Raw genomic sequence first — 23,992 nt, forward strand, 5'->3', positions numbered from 1 at the left:
AGCCATAGCAACCATCGCCACCCCGCGATTGCATTGCGTGGGGCGCGATGAGCTGTTTCTAACGATTTAAATGCCGCGGTGGCTATTGACCGCAGCATTTAGCGAGTTACTCTGAAGTGTCGGCTGTAACATACAGCCGACACCCGCATCGTATGGCGTGGGTTCACTTCGTGAGCCCGTTCCATACTTCCCTTACCCGACTTTGACGTATGGTTACGTCAAATGTCGGGAAGGGGCTAAAGAAGCAGTCCAGTAATTTTTTGGTGTGTGCATAATGCTAACTCACCAGCAATATTCGAGCAGTGTCATTTGTTTCTTCCCAGCTCAGTTGCATCTATACATTGAACCGGTTCATTATGGGCAGCTGTGTCATGTGATCTCAGTCTGACCACCAAAATATGTAGACAGGAGGTCACTCTCCCCTGTGTGGCTGACTTCCTGTGATCTACAGGATTACATCATCACTAATCAAATACCTCCTGGCAGATCTGAGACCCCTCCCCACCTGGCTCCCCCCTCCTTGTTCCTTTGTAAGTCCCCCATCATGCATATAGTGCTGCTGAATTTCTGCCCTATCTAAGTGAGCAGGGGTGCAGTGATATAATAGCTGAGTCCATACAATGATTAGCTGCAGAGTTATAAACATCCCCTGACTCACACTGCCTGTCTATATTATCTGTGTGTGCTGCGTGCAGAGTTCAGTGTATTTCAATGAAATGCTGCTTCTCACTGTCTCCTGTGTAAAAACAGGAGACAGGCTGAAGCTGCATTACATATAATACACTGTGATTATGCAGTGTGAGTACAGCAGTTCTGTGTCACTGATCTATCACTAGCAGGAGGCAGGAGAGACAGACTGAAGTAGCATCACATAGAAATACACTGAGACTCTGCAGCGTGAGTACAGCAGTTCTGTTACTGATCTAACACTTGCACTTAGATAGGACGCAGAGCAAGTGCAGTGTGATGAGACTCTTCCCCCTCTGCAAAGCCAGTGGCATGATGGGAAATGTAGGCTGCATTAGGGGAATCATATCAGAGGGGAAGAAGGAACTAAGATGCTAAAAAACATAACGTAAATGGCACATTAATTCACACAGGTATACACAAGACATACACAGAAACCTCTATATTATTCTTTAATATAGCCTATGCTGCACTATATAAGCATAAAAATAGCTGGAGTGCTTCTTTAAGTCCTTATACTTTTTATGATGCAAATAAAAAGCATTGTTATATTTTCCAGGGAGGAATCCAGGCCCTTATTTCAGTAACAGAACATGCAGGAGAGTTGGACAGGCTTCTACATCTTTCAGAAAGGTTTGTTTCCTAAGATAGGCAATTGAAACTTTGCATTTCAATTCCTCATCATTTTCAAGATCTCTGCTTGCTATCAGTGGAATATTTTTATTTACATCCAGAAACTAAAAACCCATACAGACCTAATCGTTCTCACAGCTGAGGGTTTGCTTCAATTGTATCTAGTCTAGACAATCCTCTGATCAAAATAATCCGGACTCCAGGCTGATAAATTTTACCTACTCTGACACATTGTAGCAAATTATCAGAACAAGAGAGATTTGTGCTGCTGTTGTATTCAGCTCACAGAGACGTGTCAAAATTGGATACAAATGTTTCCAACTCAACCATGCTCCCACTTCAATGGAGAGGGCTACGCACATGAGCAACCACCTCACCATTCAGTCTCCTGGACTCGGCCACCTTCTGCCACCACATTGGATTTGAAATGAAACAACTGAGATGCAATTGAAGTTTAGACTTTCAGGTTTAGTTCAAGGGATTGAACAAAAATATCCTGTGAAACGTTTAGGAATTGCAGCCATTTTTCTACACCGCCTCCTCATTTCAGGGGCTCAAAAGTAATTGGACAAATTATCATTACCAGAAATAAAATGTTATTTTTTAATACTTTGTAGAGAATCCTTTGCAGGCAATGACGGCCTGAAGTCTGGACCCCATGGACATCACCACATGCCGGGTTTCCTCCTTTGTGATGCTTTGCCCGGCCTTTACTGCAGCGTCTTCACTTGTTGCTTGTTTGTGGGTCTTTCTGCCTTAAGTTTTGTCTTAGGCCTTATTCACACGGTCATGTCCGTTTTGCGCGCGCAAAAAATGCTGCGTTTTGAGCGTGCAAAAGGTCAGTGTGTCATCAGCATCTGGTGCACGGCTGCGTGATTTTCTGTTTTCATGCATAGTTTTTACTACTGCAGCGCACATCACGTGCGGCACCCGGAAGTGCTTCCGTGTGCCGAGCGCAATTTGCACGCACCCATTGACTTGTATGGGTGCGTGCAGCGCGAAACACGGGCAAGTATAGGATATGTCATGAGTTTCACGCAGTGCACATACGCTGCGTGAAATTCACTGACAGTCTGAACAGCCCCATTCATTAACATAGGTCCGTGCGACGCACGTGAAAATCACGTGCGTAGCACGGACGTATAACACGTTCGTGTGAATAAGGCCTTAAGCAAGTGAAATGCAGCGCAATCGGGTTGAGATCTGGTGAATGACTCGGCCATTGCAGAATATTCCACTTCTTTGCCTTATAAACTCCTGGATTGCTTTCGCAGTATGTTTTGGGTCATTGTCCATCTGTTCTGGGAAGCGACGTCCAATCAACCTGCTGCATTTGGTTGAATCTGAGCAGAAAGTAAATCCCTGAACACTTCAGAATTCATCCGGCTGCTTCTGTCTTCAGTCACATCATCAATAAACACTAGTGACCCAGTGCCTTTGGCAGCCATGCATGCCCATGCCATCACACTGCCCCCACCATGCCATCACACTGCCCCCACCATGCCATCACACTGCCTCCACCATGCCATCACACTGCCCCCACCATGCCATCCCACTGCCTCCACCATGCCATCTCCCTGCCCCCACCATGCCATCCCACTGCCTCCACCATGCCATCATACTGCCTCCACCATGTTTTACAGAGGATGTGGTGTGCTTTGGATCATGAGCCGTTCCATGCCTTCTCCATACTTTCTTCCTCCCATCCTTCTGGTGCAGGTTGATCTTAGTTTCATGCTGTTCCAGAACTGGGTGGCTTCTTTACATGTTGTTTGGCAAAGTCTAATCTGGTCTTTCTTTTTTTGAGGCTGATTAATGGTTTGCACCTTGTGAACCCTCTGTATTTGTTCTCATGAAGTCTTCTCTTTATGGTAGACTTAGATACTGATACACCCACTTCCAGGAGAGTGTTCTTCACTTGGGTAGATGTTGTGAAGGGGTTTTTCTTCACCATGGAAAGGATTCTGCGATCATCCACCACTGTTGTCTTCCGTGGACGTCCAGGCCTTTTGGAGTTCACGAGATCACCAGTGCGCTCTTTTTTTTCAAGAATGTACCAAACTGTTGATTTGGCCACTCTTAACATTTGTGCATCTCTCTGATGGATTTCTTCATTTTTTTCAGCCTAACGATGGTCTGTTTCACTTGCATTGAGAGCTCCTTTGACCTCATGTTGTGGGTTCACAGCAACAGCTTCCAAATGAAAATGCCACACCTGGAATCAACTCCAGACCTTTTACCTGCTTAAGAGATGATGGATTAACGAGGGAATAGCCCATGCAGCCCATTAAACAGCTTTTTGAGATAATTGTCCAATTACCTTTGGTCCCTTGAAAAAGAGGCAGCTACATATTAAAGAGCTATAATTCCTATACCCTTCCTCAAATTAGGATATAAATACCCTCAAATTAAAGCTGAGAGTCTGCACTTTAAGCCCATATTCATTATATAACTGTATATTCAATATGTTTTGGAAAACAGCTAAAATGCCAAAACTTGTGTCACTATACATATATACAGTGAAGGAAATAAGTATTTAATCCCTTGCTGATTTTGTAAGTTTGCCCACTGTCAAAGTCATGAACAGTCTAGAATTTTTAGGCTAGGTTAATTTTACCAGTGAGAGATAGATTATATATAAAAAAAAATAAAAAATCACATAGTCAAAATGATATATATTTATTTGCATTGTGCACAGAGAAATAAGTATTTGATTCCCTACCAACCATTAAGAGTTCAGCCTCCTCCAGACCAGTTACACGCTCCAAATCAACTTGGTGCCTGCATTAAAGACAGCTGTCTTACATGGTCACCTGTATAAAAGACTCCTGTCCACAGACTCAATTAATCAGTCTGACTCTAACCTCTACAACATGGGCAAGACAAAGAGCTTTCTAAGGATGTCAGGGACAAGATCATAGACCTGCACAAGGCTGGAATGGGCTACAAAACCATAAGTAAGACGCTGGGTGCGAAGGAGACAACTGTTGGTGCAATAGTAAGCAAATGGAAGACATACAAAATGACTGTCAATCGACATCGATCTGGGGCTCCATGCAAAATCTCACCTCGTAGGGTATCCTTGATCCTGAGGAAGATGAGAGCTCAGCCGAAAACTACACGGGGGGAACTTGTTAATGATCTCAAGGCAGCTGGGACCACAGTCACCAAGAAAACCATTGGTAACACATTACGCTGTAATAGATTAAAATCCTGCAGTGCCCGCAAGGTCCCCCTGCTCAAGAAAGCACGTGTACAGGCCCGTCTGAAGTTTTCAAATGAACATCTGGATGATTCTGAGAGTGATTGGGAGAAGGTGCTGTGCTCAGATGAGACTAAAATTTAGCTCTTTGACATTAACTCAACTCGCCGTGTTTGGAGGAAGAGAAATGCTGCCTATGACCCAAAGAACACCGTCCCCACTGTCAAGCATGGAGGTGGAAACATTATGTTTTGGGGGTGTTTCTCTGCTAAGGGCACAGGACTACTTCACCGCATCAATGGGAGAATGGATGGAGCCATGTACCATCAAATCCTGAGTGACAACCTCCTTCCCTCCACCAGGACATTAAAAATGGCTCGTGGCTGGGTCTTCCAGCACGACAATGACCCGAAACATACAGCCAAGGCAACAAAGGAGTGGCTCAAAAAGAAGCACATTAAGGTCATGGAGTGGCCTAGCCAGTCTCCAGACCTTAATCCCATCGAAAACTTATGGAGGGAGCTGAAGATCCGAGTTGCCAAGCGACAGCCTCGAAATCTTAATGATTTACAGATGATCTGCAAAGAGGAGTGGGCCAAAATTCCATCTAACATGTGTGCAAACCTCATCATCAACTACAAAAAACATCTGACTGCTGTGCTTGCCAACAAGGGTTTTGCCACCAAGTATTAAGTCCTGTTTGCCAAAGGGATCAAATACTTATTTCTCTGTGCACAATGCAAATAAATATATATAATTTTGACTATGTGATTTTCTTTTTTTTTTTTTATATATAATCTATCTCTCACTGGTAAAATTAACCTAGCCTAAAAATTCTAGACTGTCCATGACTTTGACAGTGGGCAAACGTACAAAATCAGCAAGGGATCAAATACTTATTTCCTTCACTGTATATAGTTATGGGTAGTAAGCAGAATATTTAATACATAGAAACTATTGAGATATTTTGGTATTTTCCTTGTTTTCCAGGTACTGCAATTTTCTCATGCCATGTTTTGGAATACATCCTATACAGAATAAAGCAGATGGTTATCACAGTGTCACATTGCAGGTAGGGAATTACACCTTGATCATGTATCTCTGCATGTTAAAAAAAATAAAAAATCTTCCTCCTTTCAGCACTGTGGATCCGTTGCCAACTTTTCCTGCAAAATGCAGGAAATTAAAGTAGTCTCAAGATATTTTGGGTATTCCATAAATGTCTGATAGATGCAGGTCCAAACTGCGACCCTGTACCTGCCAGGTGAGATGCCTGCCGACTGCCGCATCCATTCAGGTGCAGAGGTGGTCTGGGTTCCGAAATTAGCCGAGTTTGCTGCGTTAGGCCCTGTTCACACAGAGTTTTTTGCAGGCAGAAAAATCTGCCTCAAAATTCCTGAAGATTTTCGGCTGTGGCCATTGAGCGCCGCAGGCATAAAACAAAGCGAAAAACGCTTTCTCTGCTTCCCATTGATTTCTATGAGAGGTCAGAGATGGAAACACGAGAAGAAAGAGCTTGTCACTTCTTTTTTCTGCAATTGTTTTTTTTCCTCTTGAGAAAACACCACCGTCTCCCATTTAAATCAATAAGAGCTGGTTTTCGGCGTCAAAAACAGTGCCAAGAAAACTGTGTTTCCGGAACTTCCATAGAAGTGAATGAGAGTTATGGAAACAGAGTAGATGTATATATCTGAATTATTATTTTTTTTTTAAATGAATGTGTTTCATTGCAGGACCTGGAACCTGCTCTTGAACAGTTTGAAAAGAACAAAGACCAACTTGTCGGCATAGGAGAAGTAAGGATTGAATCATTCTGGAAGCCTAACTTTTTCATATACTGTAAATACAGGACAGAGCAAACCTCAGCCTTGTTCTGTTTGGACACTCCAACATTTCAGAACAACCCAAACCTTTTTCTTGCAAGCAATCAAGGTGGTTGGGAGTAGGTAATACATGTAAATGTCTGAATGGTGGACGTCCAACTGCTAAAACCCAGTGGTAGATTAAGTAGTTAAGTAGACTATAGGCCCTGGGATATTCCCCAGACTACTTAATTAATTAATTCAGACCCCAGATTAGACTCTAAATTAACCCAGCCCAGACTTATAAATAAATGCAGACCCCAGACCTATAAATTCAGACCCCAAGCCAGACAAGAAAAATATTTAGACTCCAGATTAGACCCATAAATTAATCTATATACCAGACCCCTAAATAAAAGCAGACCCCAGACAAGACCCCTAAATTCAGACCCCAGCCAAGACCTCTTCATATACTTGCCCTCTTCGCTCCTGCCGCATGCAGGGTCCTAATGCCGGGACACTAAAGACAATCCCTCAACATAGAGCCCTGTCGTAATTGGGGCCCATTATTGTGTTAGAGCCTTGGCCAAACATAGGATCCTCTCGTACTTTGACCCAGTCTGACATTGTTCACTGACATCACTGATTACACACTAGATATTTCCATGTCCATTTCACACAACAAATATTACTACAACCAATTGCCTCCTGCTTGATTGTATAAGAATATTCTATGTAAATACATAAGATCGGTGTTGCTCAATCCCGTCATTACCGGTTGGGTCCACCAATTATCTGATGTGTATGAACACTGTCACGCCTGTTGGATATGTGGACACACTAGGCCGCTCCGCCATAGCGGAGGAGCAGCTGGCAAAATTACAGTCAATAAGTACCTGGGGAAATGATCTGGCAGATACTCAAAGTAGCAGACACGTTGCTCAGATGATGCTTAGCATGGCAGATTACACCAGACGTGGCAGACGACACCAGACGTGGCAGACGAATACAAACAACACTCAGGCAAGAAGGGAAAGAGCAGGGTTCTTTAAATAGTCCATGGTGCAAAGGGATTGGCTGGGGAACTTTTACTTTGGTGCGCTCTGGCCCTTTAAGGCCGGGAGGAGCGTGCACACCCTACGGACGGCACTGGGGAAATGCAGCCACGTGTGCTGGCATCTCCGGGAGGAGAGACGCCGGCAGGAAGAGTGTGTCCCACGGTCGCGGCTGATAGTGGTTAGTAGGTTGTGCTGGTGGTCCACGACCCCAGGCACAACACACTGCCAGGCTCCTTAGACAACCGCTGCTGGGGGTCCAGGGGGTGATCACTGCCAGCGAAAAATTTATGTCCATTTGCAGAGAATTTTTTTTAAAAAATCACTTATTTGCAGCCAATATTATAATCTCATAGAAAAATCCTTACTCATTTTTGTGACACCCGTTGAGGTTCATGATCTTTTAAATAGAGTAAAGAAAGGTTCCTGTAATACTCCTATATACTTTGCATATGGTTTTACAGTATATGTACGTACATTTATATAATTTATTAAATCAGAAAATATCAGAGCTCCCCTATACAGATGTATTATGCACAGAGTCAAAAGGGTATGGCCCTTGGGAGATCACCACAGACCCTTTTTTCTAGCAATCAGGGGGCGAGGGGGGATGTACATGTCAAGATATAGAAAAATGTTCTCCTTTTCTTTAAATCTGTGTTGGCACTTACTTATTTGCTAATGTTGTTCTCTAATCCGTTATTATAGATTGGGTTAGATTTCACCCCCTGGCTCACTCCGACCTCCAAAGAGAGAGAAGAGCAGCTGAAGGTTTTTCAGATACAACTGGACATTGCAAAACAAATGGACTTACCAGTGTAAGTACCTAGTTAAGACCCTTCTTAAAGGGGTTGTCCTGTTTAGAAAATCTATTTTCAAATATGTTATTAGGGAATTCTGAGTTAATAGTCCTCTGTTCAGGATCCTAATTTTTTGGTCAGAGGGGAGAGCGGGTACAAAGAGAGTCTGTTCTCGAGGACGGGTCCTGTCCAGCATTACACAGACAACACATTGATATGAATGTGCAGTGTGTAATGCTTCATTTCCCCTGTGGTGGTGCTGCAGGGAAATTTTACACTTGTTGCCAGGTTTCCCACACATTATAGCTGGGACACTTTGTGATCAGCTGATTGTCAAGGGACCCTTCTAACAAGTAGATATAGGAGATCATTTGAAGGACATTCATTTTAAAGCAAGAACGGGAACACTTTCCTTCTGTTAAATGGCCCCTTCTCTTCTACATTGTCAACTGTCAATAACATTTAATCAGGAGGGGTCCCAGCAGCAGGACCCCTTCCCTGCCCTCAAATCACGTGACCTTCAGAGGCATCTGTCACACAGGAAGGGGTTGACCAAAAAGGACATTGGCTTTAAATGATAAAAGTTTTTAATTTATTATACTTATATTTCTTTCATAGAAATGTCCATTCTCGATCAGCTGGAAGACAAACTATAGCTTTTCTTAAGGAACAAGGTAGGAGCATTGTAACAAAAATTGCCATATAAAATGAATGCAAGTCCTCAAGCTCTCTTTTGCTTACGCCCATAGATCTTACTATAGGTGGCCAATTACCTGATAATGTTCTTTCTCTCACCGTATTTTACAATCATTTTGTCCTTACTGTGATGGAAATCATCTCTCAATGCAGCCTTCCTGAAGAAGCAAAACTGCAGTGTAAAGCATAGAGTGACAGCAGCAGTCTGCATCTTTGATAAAACAGACTCCCATCAGTCAATGTTGCAAAGCTGCAGTTGCCGATAATAGCTAATGCCACAATAGAGAAAAGCTAAAAAGCAGTCAGGTATATCCTTATAGCAGTCAGAGCTCAATTGTTCTGAGACAGTGCTGCAAATCTCCCCTGCATAGACATTGAGTTAAATAATACAATTCTGACTGCCTACAGCAACCACTAGGGGGAGCTTAGGAGCTTATTGTATATTGTTTAAACATTGAAATCAGTCATAAGATTATGGCTTTCGCTAGTGGTGGCTGAAGACATCCATAATCTACCTCTGTCCCCTATAAAGATAAATATATGAATCACTAGATGTTGGACCATAAAATAACATAATAAAAGTTGGACAGTCAATTTAAACGCTGTGCTGTTTCAGTTTCATGTATTTTTCTCCCGCATTGCAAATATAAATACAGAAACATACTACAGACATCATGCCAATGCATATTATAGATCCATATTTGTTTCATTCCCTATGTGGAGATTACATCGATCACATGCCATACGATCGATCAAACTGCGTATTAAAAAAATATCCAGAATGTGTAGAAATGCGGCCTTAAATGGTCACTAACTTTTTAACGAACTTTGCATAAATCAATATTACAAATCAATAAGCAAAACCTTATAATATATCTTATTTAGGAAAAATGCCTCTTTCTCAACTTATCAGCCTTCTCCCCCCATCCTAATTGAACAGACCAACAGCTCACCGAGGGATCAGGTTACAGCTGCCCATAGAAGTCTAGGGAGATGGGAGCAGGGGCAGAGTGAGAGAGAGGCAGGGAGACACACAGACGCTACTGCAGCTTCTTGTAAGTGTTATATCTCAACCCAGTGCTGGATGCACAGCTACAGTGCTCATTACTGCGAGATAGAGAGATAGGAGTGCAGGATTCTCCTCTTCTATGTGTGCAGTGTATAGAGGACATGATAGTCGATAGGCTCCGCACACTAGTTCAGAGAAAACTGAGAATTAGAGTTAGAGCCTCCAGGGGGGATACCTGCTAAAAAATGGAGAATACAAGTCATATAATGACCAGAAATAGTGTTATGCCTCATGCACACACATATAACAGATTATTCTGATAAGTCACCTGAAAGGTTAGGTACGCTGGAAACAAATATGGATGAGTTAATGGTTCTATAGATTAACATTAGATAGATATTTAGGTCTTATTCAATATGGAAAGAAAGCTGATTACAAATGTGAGAAAAAGCCGGCTCCCGTAACCTCCAAAGTTTTATTGTAGTCATGAAACAACTATTCACACAGGGAAAAATTAAAGGGGTTTTCCCACGAGGGACATTTATGACATATCCACAGGATATGTCCTAAATGTCAGATAGATGCGGGTCCCACCTCTGGGACTCGCAACTATCCCTAGAACGGGGCCCCCTAAACCCTGTTCTACCTCTTTATGTGTCATCTGATTTCCGACCATGAATATGTCTTAAATGTCCCTCGTGGGAAGCCCCCTGTAATGATTCACACATTCTATATATGTGGAGGTCTAAAGCTACGAATTTAGCAATTTCCTGGAGTTCTTCATCTCATTGCAATAAGGGTATGTTCACACGGCCTATTTTCAGACGTAATTCGGGCGTTTTATGCCTCGAATTACGCCTGAAAAGACGGCTCCATTACGCCTGCAAACATCTGCCCATTGCTTGCAATGGGTTTTACGATGTTCTGTTCAGACGAGGCGTAATTTTACGCGTCGCTGTCAAAAGACGGTGCATAAAAAGACGCCCGCGTCAAAGAAGTGCATGTCAAAAAAGAATTCCAACATTTTGCTGCTGCTTCAAATTCTGATTTACTAACAAAAAACGCCTGAAAATTCGTAAATACGAAGCTGTTTTCAAGGGAAAACAGCTCCTGATTTTCAGCCGTTTTTTGGTTAACTAGCGTTTTTCGCTACATTTTTTACGGCCGTTTTTGGAGATGTTTTTCTATAGAGTCAAGGAAAAACGGCTCAAGGTGCAGGTGTGTTTTTTTATGCGGCCGTTTTTCAAAACGGCCGAGTAATAGAATGCCCCGTCGGAGCATGCCCCGTTTTTTCCATTAAAATCAATGGGCAGATGTTTGGAGGCGTTCTGCTTCCGATTTTTCGTCCGTTTTTCGTTTTTAAAAAAAACACCCCGTAAAAATAAGTACATGTCACTACTTGAGCCGTTTTTCATTGACTCAATAGAAAAACAGCTACATCGTTACATAGTTCGTACGGTTGAAAAAAAGACACATGTACATCAAGTTCAACCAAGAGACGGGAAAGGGGAAGTAAAAAAAAAATTCTACACATAGGAGCTTATATTTTTTTGTTCTAAGAAATGATCTAAGCCTTTTTTGCAGCATCTCCAGTCCCTGCTGTGACGGTTCCTGCGGTGACTATTCCATAGATTCACAGTTCTCACAGTAAAGAAGGCTTGTCGCCTCTGCGGGTTAAACCTTTTTTTCTCCAGACGGACGGAGTGCCCCCTTTTTTTTTAAGGGGGTTTTACAAGGAACAGGATTTCACCATATTTTTTGTATGTGCCATTCATATATTTATATAAATTAATCATGTCCCCCCTTAGTCGTCTTTTTTCAAGGCTAAATAGGTTTAGTTCTTTTAATCTTTCCTCATAACTTAGATTCTCCATGCCCCTAATTAGCTTCGTTGCTCTTCTTTGTATTTTTCCTCCTTTCTATGAACTGGAGCCCAGAACTGAACTGCATATTCTAGATGAGGCCTCACTAATGCTTTGTAAAGTGGTAATATTACATCCCTGTCCCGCGAGTCCATGCCTCTTTTAATACACGACAATATCTTGCTGGCCTTTGAAGCAGCTGATTGACATTGTGCAGTTATTTAGTTTATGATTTACAAGTACACCCAGATCCTTCTCAACAAGTGACTCCCCCAGTGTAGCTCCCCCTAGGACATATGATGCATGCAGGTTCTTGGTACCCAGATGCATAACTTTACATTTATCTACATTAAACTTCATCTGCCAAGTGGACACCCAAACACTCAGTTTGTTTAAATCTGCCTGCAATTCAGGAACATCTTCCATAGACTGAACTATATTGCATAGCTTGGTGTCATCTGCAAAAATAGAAATAGTGCTATTAATCCCATCCTCTATATCATTAATAAATAAGTTGAATAATAGTGGTCCCAGCACTGAACCCTGGGGTACACCATTTATTACTGGGGACCATTCAGAGTAGGAATCATTGACCACAACTCTCTGGATACGGTCCTTGAGCCAATTCTCAATCCAATTACAAACTATGTTTTCTAAACCTATAGTCCTTAATTTACCCATTAGGCGTCTATGGGGGACAGTGTCAAATGCCTTTGCAAAGTCCAAAAACACTATATCCACAGCGGCCCCTCTGTCTAGACTTCTGCTCACCTCTTCATAAAAACAGATTAGGTTGGTTTGACAACTTCTGTCCTTAGTAAAACCGTGCTGGCTGTCACTTATAATGCTATTTATTGTCACATAATTCTGTATATAGTCCCTCAATAGCCCCTCAAACATTTTCCCCACGATGGATGTTAAGCTTACTGATCTATAATTACCCGGGGAAGACCTAGAGCCCTTTTTGAAAATAGGCACCACATTTGCGCTGCGCCAGTCCCTTGGCACTATAACCAGTCACTAGAGAATCTCTGAATATTATGAAAAGGGGGACAGAAATAACTGAACTAAGCTCTTTAAGATCTCTAGGGTGTAACCCATCTGGTCCCGGGGCCTTGTGTACATTTATTTTATTTAACTTAGCTTGGACCATATCTACATTCATCCAATTCAGTATATCAACTGATATATTAACAGCACTGGCACCGGCTACATCAGCTGCTCTTTCTTCTGTTGTATATACAGAGCTAAAGAACCCATTTAGTAACTCTGCCTTCTCTTGATCCCCTGTGACCAACTCCCCATTACCACTATCTAAGGGTCCTACATGTTCAGACCTTGGCTTTTTTGCATTTATATACTTGAATAATTTTTTGGGATTTGTTTTACTATCCTTGGCCACCTGCCTTTCATTTTGTATTTTTGCTGATTTTATTACATTTTTACAGATTTTATTAAGCTCTTTATATTTTACAAAGGCTACAGCTGTACCCTCAGATTTGTATTTTTTAAATGCCCTTTTTTTGTCGTGTATTGCCCCTTTCACAGAAGGTGTAAGCCATGTGGGGTTTAATTTGAGTCGTTTATACTTGTTACCTATAGGAATACATTTGCACTATAATTACCCAAAGTAGATTTAAAAATCTCCCATTTATCATTTGTTCCATTATTTGACATTAGTTCTTCCCAGTCTATATCCTGAATTGCAGCCCTCATCCTGGGGAAATTGGCTTTCTTAAAATTAAGTGTTTTTGCCCTCCCAGCCTGCATTTGTTTTTTACAGTATAGGTAAAATGTAACTATATTGTGATCACTGTTACCGAGGTTTTCACGAACCTTGACGCTACAAAAATGGACGTGAAAAACGGTTTAAAATCAGGGGCTGTTTTTTCTTGAAAACAGCTCCGTATTTTCAGCCATTTTTTGTTAAGCTTGTGAACATACCCTTAACCCCTTAATGACCGCCGATACGTCTTTTTACGGCGGTCATTAGTGGGCTTTATTCTAGAGCGCCGCCAAACTACGTCGCTGCTGTAGAATAAAGTAAACAGAGCAGGGAGCCGTGAAATCTCCCTGCTCTCAGCTGCCAGAGGCAGCTGAGGGCTGGGGGCGTCCCTGCTCTGCCGGGTGAGATCGATATTAGTATCGATCTCACCTGTTTAACCCTTCAGATGCGGTGCACAATAGCGAGCACCGCATCTGAATGGTTTTGGAGAGAGGGAGGGAGCTCCCTCTCATCTCACTGACACCCGGCGATAAAATCGCCGAGTGTCTGTGTCTTCTATGGCAGCCGGGGGTCTAATAAAGACCCCCAGGTCTGCCTGCAGCGAATGCCTGCTAGATCATGCCGCAGGCATGACCTAGCAGATGCCTGTCCGTTTTAAACGGACAGGCAGTAATACACTGCAATACAAAAGTATTGCAGTGTATTATAATAGCGATCGGAGGATAGTGAAGTCCCCTAGTGGGACTAGTAAAAAAGTAAAAAAAGTTTAATAAAGTTAATAAAAAAAAAAAGTGAAAAAAAAAAAAATGAAAAACCCAGCTTTTCCCCTTACAAAATGCTTTACTATTAAAAAAAACTACAATAAAGCAAAAAAGTTACACATATTTGGTATCGCCGCGTCCGTAACGACCCCGACTATAAAGCTGTTACATTATTTAACCCGCACTGTGAACGCCGTAAAAAATAAAATAAAAAACAATGGAAAAATTGCTGTTTTCTGTTAATCCTGACTTTAAAAAAATGTGATAGAAAGTGATCAAAAAGTCGCATCTACTCTCAAATGGTACCAATAAAAACTGCAAGTCGTCCCGCAAAAAACAAGACCTTATACAGCTATGCCGACGCAAAAATAAAAAAGTTACAGCTCTTCGAATGTGACAATGGAAAAATGTAAAAAATGGCTTGGACATTAGGGCCCAGAATGCCAGCAGGGGGAAGGGGTTAATGGACAATTGAATGATTTTGGTGGACGTCCACTTTAACGCGGGATGACTTCTATGAGTGTTGTGTTGATTGATGAATTAGCACAATGTTTTTCAGGGGCTGAGAAAGTCTTACTGCACAATTTTGCTGGTCGCCCCTCAGTTGCTTTGGAGGGAGTGCAGGCTGGATACTACTTCTCCTTCCCCCCAGCGGTCGCAAATAATGATCAGGTAAGTGAAATTATATAAGATTTATTAACTTCATAGAAGCAGACTCATCTACTGTATGTAGGTGTATGCAGAGCATTTATTGGGTTATAATAATTGCTTAGAGTAGATATAAACTGCTCAAATGACTTTGCTGCAGGTTGCTACCCCTGGATTAGTAGCGCTGCAATACCTTTCACAGCCGATTCAAAATTAACGGCCTGTGACAGTACGAACAGGAATGAGACCTTTGTAAACAATGATGAGGCTACAGTCCTGTAAACAGCTGATCGGTGAGGGTGCCGAGAGTCGGAACCCCACAAATGTAAGATTGATGGCCTATCCTAAGGATAGGCAATCCATTTTAAAATCCCAGATAACCACTTTAACTAATGCAATTATGCCAGAGCATCAAATTTATGAAGGAACACCACCATTTATACCAACGCGAATGACATCTGTGTCGATATAGGAGTACGTGGCTTGGTTCAACTGATTTCTGTAATTTCTCAACCTATTAGGAAAAATGTCAGTGAATAATGTTAGGTTCACCCTTGTGTTCTTCAGAAGCATATTCCCCACGCATGGGCACCCTGCTGGTGGAATTTAGTGCCTGCTATACACTTCTAATTCCCATGATGTAACTTATGGCAGTCATGTGAAATACACTTAAAGTTTAACAGGTTTCTAGAAAATGGCCCTACAGGAACGAGGGAGTGCTTGAGAGATGGAGATTTGATAGATAGATAGATAGATAGATAGATAGATAGATAGATAGATAGATAGATAGATAGATAGATAGATAGATAGATAGATAGATAGATAGATAGATAGATAGATATGAGATAGATATGAGATAGATAGATAGATAGATAGATAGATAGATAGATAGATAGATAGATAGATAGATAGATAGATAGATAGATAGATAGATATGAGATAGATATGAGATAGATAGATAGATAGATAGATAGATAGATAGATAGATAGATAGATAGATAGATAGATAGATAGATAGATAGATAGATAGATAGATAGATAGATATGAGATAGATAGATAGATAGATAGATAGATAGATAGATAGATAGATAGATAGATAGATAGATAGATATGAGATAGATAGATAGATAGATAGATAGATAGATAGATAGATACTCTACGTGCCGTGTTCTGTACTGCTTCCAGTTATTACATTATTATAATAAATAGATTTTTTTCTTAAATGTTTTGGACAAACTCTAGAGAGAAAAATTGATAAGACAGATCCCTTTAGAGAACATCTGCTTGGAGACTGATTCACCAGCTCTCGGACCAGACAGACAGGTATGAAAAAGGCAATGACTACTGTTTACATAGATGATGAACATGAATGACACTACAGAGATGATGACAGGCCAGGTGCTGAATGTATAGACCAGGGGTCTCAAACACGCGGCCCGCGGGATACTAAGCCGCTAATATAGGCTCTGCTCCGGGACTCTGTGGAAACCCCTGACATCACTGTCCACATATGGACACTGATGTCAATGGCTTCCCCAGCGTTCCGGAGCAGAGCCTATACTAGTGCTCTGCTCTCGGACACCCGCTCTGTGGTTGCCCCTGACATCACGTTCCGGTCCAGGAGGATCCCCTGACGTCACTGTCTATGGACAGTGACGTCAGTGGCTCCTCCAGCGAAGGAATCCCCGGCCAAAAAGTCAGCAACGCTCTGGTTGGGGTTTCCACTCCTAGAAGGAGCCGCAATGGAGCTATCTACTTGGGGGGTGTGGCACTATCTATAAGGGGTGTGTGTGGCATAATCTACAGAGGGCACTGTGGCAGCATCTACAGAGGCCACTGTGGTATTATCTACAGAGGGCACTGTGGTATTATCTACAGAGGGCACTGTGGTTTTATCTACAGAGGGCACTGTGGTATTATCTACAGAGGGCACTGTGGCAGTATCTACAGAGAGCACTGTGGCATTATCTACAGAGGTCACTATGGAATTATCTACAAAGACCACTGTGGCATTATCTACGGGCGGGTGTGTGCCAGTATCTACAGAGCGCACTGTGGCATTATCTAGGGGGTGGTGTGGCATTATCTACAGAGTGCACTGTGGCATTATCTACAGAGGGCACTGTGGCATTATCTAGGGGGGTGTGGCATTATCTACAGAGTGCACTGTGGCATTATCTAGGGGGGTGTGGCATTATCTACAGAGCGCACTGAGGCATTATGTAGGGGGTGTGGCATTACCTACAGAGCGCACTGTGGCATTATCTAGGGGGGTGTGGCATTATCTACAGAGTGCACTGTGGCATTATCTAGGGGTGTGTGGCATTATCTACAGAGTGCACTGTGGCATTATCTAGGGGGGGGGGGCATTATCTACAGAGGGCTCTGTAGTATTATCTAAGGGGGTGGGGCATTATCTACTGAGGGCTCTGTAGCATTATCTAGGGGGTGTGGCATTATCTACAGAGGACTCTGTGGCTTTATCTACAGGTGGGTGTGTGGCAGTATCTACAGAGGGCTCTGTGGCGCTATCCAAAAAGGGGCTGCCCAATCTTGACATTCGTGTGTCTGCCAACTGAGCCGCCGGACTGCGTTTAGCGACACTTAAACTGGAAAACTGGATTGTTAAAATTAGCATGTGGAGAAAACTCGCAACCCAATTTATTCCAAAAATAAATGTTAAATTAACGTTGCTTTCATTATGTCAGGAAAGGAATGTACCGTCCAATATCTTCATCCCCTGTGAATACATTGCTCGTGTAAAGGGCCTTTCATCAGAGAAAGTATGCGAGGCGACAACACATAATGCCTTTCGGCTTTTTCCAAAGATTCGTCACAAGCTGAATGAATAGATAGGTATTAAAAATTCTGTGTGGTTATTTATGTCCATGATTATTTGTGATAAAGGGAAATCTGTGTGAGCTGTGTACTTTATGTTCTGTTTTTTCAATAAAGTTATTTGACGTTTGTATTGTGCATTTTACGTGTCATTATTTATATAGCATTTACGTATTCTCCAGCACTGAACTGGGAATGTATTTACATCCAGTCCCTATATGTCAGAGATGTAGCTAGGGGTTTATCATGAGGGAGGGGTGTGAAACACATTTCAGTGGACCCAAACCCAGTGCCCCCCCCCCCACCCAGCGCATGTTAACAACTGCAGAGGCCTATACAGTATAATACCCCAATAGTGCTTTCCACACAGTATAATACCCCATAGCTGCCCCCATACAGTATAATTCCCCGTAGCTGCCCACACCCAGTATAATGCGCCCATAGTGCCTCCCGTTCCCACGACGATAGGAGGCGATCCCTATGCCCCACCGGTCTGTGCAGTGTGTGGCTTGGCGCAGACAGGCGCGATGATGTCACCGTACCTCGCCTATTTGTGCCAAGCCGCTCATGGCTGGCATTACAGAGTGAATTGTGGAGCAGGGAGCTGATAGCTTCCCACTCCAACATTGGATTCTGTATCTGCGTCCCGAGAATGCAGATACAGTTGAAACTGGGACATGCCACCGTGGCCCAGACAGCCCCTGGGCCCCACCATTTCAGTAGGCCCAGGGTCAATCCCCCCCTGCAAGCTACACCTCTGCTATATGTATAAAACACTTTGTCACTGGCCCTTACCACTCCCCGAAGCAGCATATTCTCCACTGAAAGCAATGCCCCTCTAATACGGCATTAGATAGAACATGCCACAATTATTTTTTAATTAAATCTGAGGCACACAGAGATTTAGTATGGGCCCATAGATTTCTATGGGTGGCGTATTACATAACCGTACAACACAAATCTGTAATACGGTCGTGTGCCTGAGGCCTCTTTGTAATGGGAATGAGTCCTGGTACTGATTTCCTGTTGTTCTAAGCTATTGTCTGCCTCCATCTACTATAAAAACAAACATCTCATTGTTCCAATCTGACATTCGTGTTGTCATAACCTTTACCTAGAGAGAATATTTGCAGCGTTTCATTCTTAGGGTATGTCCACACGCAAACTCAAAAACGTCTGAAAATACGGAGCTGTTTTCAAGGGAAAACAGTTCCTGATTTTCAGACTTTTTTTAAGCCACTCACGATTTTCGCAGCGTTTTTTACGGCCGTTTTTGGAGCTGTTTTCAATAGTCTATGAAAAAACGGCTCCAAAAACATCCCAAGAAGTGACATGCAATTCTTTTTCTAGGCCGTTTTTTTACACGGCCGTTTATCAAAATGGCTCGTCGGAACAGAACGTCGTTTTTCCCATTGAAATCAATGGGCAGATGTTTGGAGCCGTTCTGCTTCCGATTTTTAGCCCGTTTTTTGGGCGTTTACGGCTCGAGAAACGTCCGAAAATAGGCCATGTGAACATACCCTTAATGTGTCTAGAAAAATTGTACGGTGCAATTGGAAAAATTCCTCCATTGTTTTTTGGGGTTTTGTTTTTACAGCTTTCACCGGAAAAACGACAATGTTACTTTATTCTGTGGCCTAATACGATTACGGTGATAACAATTTCTATATGTTTTTTTTATATTTTACTACTTTTACAAAGTAAAAACTAAAAAAATTTGTTCTGTTTCCATAACTTTTTATTTTTTCATCAATTGAGCGGTCTGAGGGCTTAGTTTTTGCGAGACGAGCTGTCGTTTTTACTGGTCCAATTTTTTGGTTCATACGATTTCTTTAATCACTTATTAAAAAAAAAATCAGCACCAAGGTGACCAAAAATCAACCTTTCTGGTGTTTTCAAATTTTTATTTTTGTACACGTGCGAGTTAAATAATGGTATATTGTAATAGATCGGACTTTTACGGATGCGGCGATACCAATTGTGTTTGTTTTTTTAAAATATTTTTTACATTGTGCTTGGGGAAAAATGGCCAAACTTTTTTTTTTAACTTTTAATATTTTGTAATTTTTTTTTTTACACTCCTGAAAATGTATTTTACTTTTTTTTTTTTTTTTACAGAGTTTATTAGTCCTGCTAGGGGACTTGAACGCTGGTACAATACACTGTAATACTAAGGGCTTAGCAGAGGCAGACCTGGGGGCCTTTATTAGGCCCCCTGGTTGCCATGACGACCATCGGCGCCTCCCAATCGTGCTGCTGGGGGCCTTTGGGCAGTCCTAGGGGGCCGCCCCCTCCCTCTAACGGTTTAAATGCCGCGGTCGCCATTCACCGCGGCACATAACTACTTAAACAGCCAGGAACAGCTCAATCGCTGTTTCTGGCTGTTAGAGCAGCGTGTCAGCTGTAAAACACTGCTGACAGCTGCGGTGTATGGAGTGGGCTCAGCATGTGAGCCCGCTCCAAACATCACCCCCCCCCCACCCCGGTCAATATAGTGTATTTTCATCATGGGTTGGGAAAGAGTTAAAGGGGAATACCGCCCTGAAATCATCAGCATGACATGTTATCATGGGGAATCTCAGCCCCCACTGGCTCTCAAGACCTCTCCTGACATGTCTATTTAACTAAATACTTTACAGAAAAAAATCTGGAGCATCTTTTCTTAGATCTCTATATTGCGTCGCTTTTCTGTTATTTCTCTTATAAATTTATGAATAAATTGACTACTGGGTGTTACCAGCTGGGGGTGTGTCTCTAAACAGACTGACATCGTCCAATCACTGCTGACAGAGTGGAACTGTAGGGACACGCCCATTTGACAAGGAGAATAGTAACACCCAGTTGTCAATTTATTCATAAATTTCTAAGAGGAATAATAGAGGAACATCGCAGAATTTTTATTTTGTGGGGAATACAAGTATTTACTAAAACAGATATGTCAGAAAAGTGACAGGTAGGCAATCAATTAACTCATTTGTCAGCTACCAACTGGATATCTGCTTCACAAGACTGGGCCATTCCTCTGTTATTCTTCCTAGGAATGCATGAATAATGACAAGTGGGTGTTACCATTTGTGGGGAGGAGGGGTGTCCCTACATAGTCTCACTCTCAGCACTGATTGGACAGTGTCAGACTGTGTGGGGACACATCCCCAACTGGTAATTATTTTTTATATATTTTATTTATGCATTTTCTTGTGGCATTTTTTATATTCATTTTATAAAATGCGTTTTTTCTGACATTTTTCATGTCCTATAGGCCTGTGGAAAAAAATGCAAAAAAAAACACCATATCTAGAGCATGCTGCGTTTTGAAAAAAACATCACTTACCCAAAAAAAGTTGGAAAATGCCACAAATACGAAAAAAGCATTGTTTGTAGTGCGTTTTATATTTCACTACAGATTCTATGCTGACATCTGACAGCAGCGTTTTGGGCAAAAAAAACAGAAAAAAACACACACGGAAAAACACTATGTTTGTGTGAATAAGGCCTTACACTGCTGTTGGCCAAAAGGGATCCCCCACCATATGTGGCACAACAAGAGCTATAGTTTTATATAATACAGTCAGTTGCCCAACAGCTGATTTTTTAGGGGGTTGAATACTTTTACAAGGCATTATATATATACATAGAAATATGTGTGTCTGTGAAAATCATGACAGCTTTGTCCAGGTTTCTCCATTTACAACAGCACAAGAAACATGCACAGCACCGGCACCGGAGATGACGAAATATATAGGAAGCGCGCCACAGATCACCCTGTCTATACATAGAAGTCTTCCGTGGTTACAAGACCACATACTGTTTCCTGACATCCCTCGACGCAGCCCTAAAGAGAAGAAAATGGTGACAAGTCAACAAGTTTGATTATTATTGTGACTTCTGAACCCCCGATACCTCCTATACAGATCAGGACTCACTGGCGTAGCTATAGGGGTCGCAGCGGTCGCAATTGCGACCGGGCCCCGAAGCCAGGGGGGCCCACGGCCCCCCGCACCACATCAATAAAAAGTTACTATAGTAACTCGGGCCGCGGGCCCCTGTTACTATAGTAACATACTTTACTTACCTTCCTGGTTCCGGATCGCAGCGGAGGTCCTGACGTCAAGCGCTGTGCGCAGCGCATGACGTCACAGTGCTATGCCGCCGCGCACAGCATCGAGACTACAGAACTCCCGCCGCGGCCGAAGAGGAAGGTAAGGTTAGCCCTGACTGGCGGGGTCTGACTCCCGGGACCCGCCAATCAGCTGTTTTGAAGGGGCCGCAGCACTCGTACGAGAGCTGCTCCCCTTCATTCCTGTCACTTCATTCCGGTCACACTGTGAATCGGTGTCGGCGATTCACAGTGTGAGCGAGTAGTGAAATGAAGGGGAAGCAGCTCTCGTACGAGTGCTGCGGCCCCTTCAAAACAGCTGATTTGCGGGTCCCGGGCGACACATCAGCTATTGATGGCCTATCCTGTGGATAGGCCATCAATGTTTAGGGACTGCACAACCCCTAAGCCTACGATGTATCAGGCTTAGGGGGCCCATGAGACAGGATCACAGATTGTGTGATCCTGTCTGCTGGGCCCTGTATCTAAGCCAATCACATGGTAGGCTTAGATACATGGCCCATGCGTGATCCTGTCTGCTGGGCCCTGTATCTAAGCCTACCACACTGTAGGTTTAGATACAGGGCCCCAGCACACACTAATCTTATACTGTATAAGATTACTGTCTGCTGGACCCTGTATCTAAACCTACCTTGTGGTAGGCTTAGATATAGGGTCCCACAGACAGTATCACACATGGGCCCTGTATCTAAGCCTTAGGGTATGTGCACAGACACTAATTACGTCCGTAATTGACGGACGTATTTCGGCCGCAAGTACCAGACCGAACACAGTGCAGGGAGCCGGGCTCCTAGCATTATAGTTATGTACGATGCTAGGAGTCCCTGGCTCGCTGCAGGACAACTGTCCCATACTGTAAACATGTTTTCAGTACGGGACAGTAGTTCCACGGAGAGGCAGGGACTCCTAGCGTCGTACATAAGTATGATGCTAGGAGCCCGGCTCCCTGCACAGTGTTCGGTCCGGTACTTGCGGCCGAAATACGTCCGTCAATTACGGACGTAATTAGTGTGTGTGCACATACCCTAACACATGTGTTACTAATCATTTTTTGTGTGTTTTCTTACAGGTTCGGTCGTTGGACTACGGCGGATTCCAGGACTACTTCGATGACAGCTTTTTTTTTTTATTAATAAAATGGTTAATGAGGGCTGTGTGGGTTTTTTTTTTTATTTCAATAAAATATTTTTTCTATGTCTTTGTGTTTTTTTTTTAAACTATATTACTACCGCCTTAGTAATGGTCGCCGGCTGATTGACAGCATCCATTACTAAGGCGGGGCTTAGTGTTAGCAGGTACAGAGGCTAACACTAACCCCCATTATTACCCCGTTACCCACCACCACCAGGGGTGCTGGGAAGAGCCGGGTACCATCCAGTACTTGACCATCTGTAGTGATGGTTGGCCACTGGGGTGGCCGCAGGCTGGTATTATAAGGAGGGGAAAGGTCAAAAACAGTGGCCCTTCCCATCCTGGTAATGCTGCCTGCTGCTGCTTTATTGTATCTGGCTGGTTATAAAAATGGGGGGGACCCCACGTCATTTAAAAAAAAAAAAAAAATAATTGGAAAGAACGATGTCGGGTCCCCCCCAATTTTCATAACCAGCCAGATACAACACAGCAGCAGCAGGCAGCATTACCAGGGTGGGAAGGGCCACTGTTTTTGGCCTTCCCCAGCCTAATACTACCAGCCTGCGGCCACCCCGGTGCCTGCCCGTCACTACAGATGGTCGGGTACTGGTTTGTACCCGGCTCTTCCCAGTACCCCTGGTGGCGGTGGGTACCGGGGTGATAATGGGGTTTAGTGTTGGCCTCTGCACCGGCTAACATTAAGCCTCACCTTAGTAATGGAGGTTGTCAATCAGCCAGCGGCCATTACTAAGGTGGTGATAATAAAGTTTAAAAAGATACAAGCACATAGAAAAAATATTTTATTGAAATAAAAAAACACAACCCTCATTAACCATTTTATTGAGAATAAAAAAAACGCCGTCATTGAAGTCCTCAAATCCGAAGTCCAACAACCGAACCTGTAAAAAAAACACAAACACAAAAATAATCAGTAACACATAAAGAAGCAAAATTATTATTCTTACCTATCCTGGGTCCAGCGCTGGAGACGCAATGTCAGCGAGCTGGGCCCTGTATCTAATCC

At 42.9% G+C, this 23,992-nt stretch overlaps 1 protein-coding gene across 4 annotated transcripts in view; it reads left to right on the forward strand.

Annotated features, from left to right (window-relative positions):
• The window catches only part of LOC142760245 (putative deoxyribonuclease tatdn3-A), a 23,608-nt gene extending 5,757 nt beyond the window's left edge, over positions 1-17,851 (forward strand). For 2 of the 4 annotated variants that reach the window (XM_075863310.1, XM_075863309.1), the window contains exons 3-10: positions 1,247-1,320; positions 5,513-5,594; positions 6,256-6,318; positions 8,088-8,197; positions 8,798-8,853; positions 14,793-14,905; positions 16,125-16,205; positions 17,591-17,851. In XM_075863310.1, the coding sequence (XP_075719425.1) occupies positions 1,247-1,320; positions 5,513-5,594; positions 6,256-6,318; positions 8,088-8,197; positions 8,798-8,853; positions 14,793-14,905; positions 16,125-16,205; positions 17,591-17,734 (723 nt within the window). In that variant the 3' untranslated portion in view covers positions 17,735-17,851. The other 2 variants (XM_075863312.1, XM_075863313.1) reach the window with 2 other exon arrangements.
• Positions 17,852-23,992: the final 6,141 nt, after the last annotated feature.

Source organism: Rhinoderma darwinii, chromosome 4 (assembly GCF_050947455.1).
Source record: "Rhinoderma darwinii isolate aRhiDar2 chromosome 4, aRhiDar2.hap1, whole genome shotgun sequence".
NCBI lineage: Eukaryota > Metazoa > Chordata > Amphibia > Anura > Rhinodermatidae > Rhinoderma > Rhinoderma darwinii.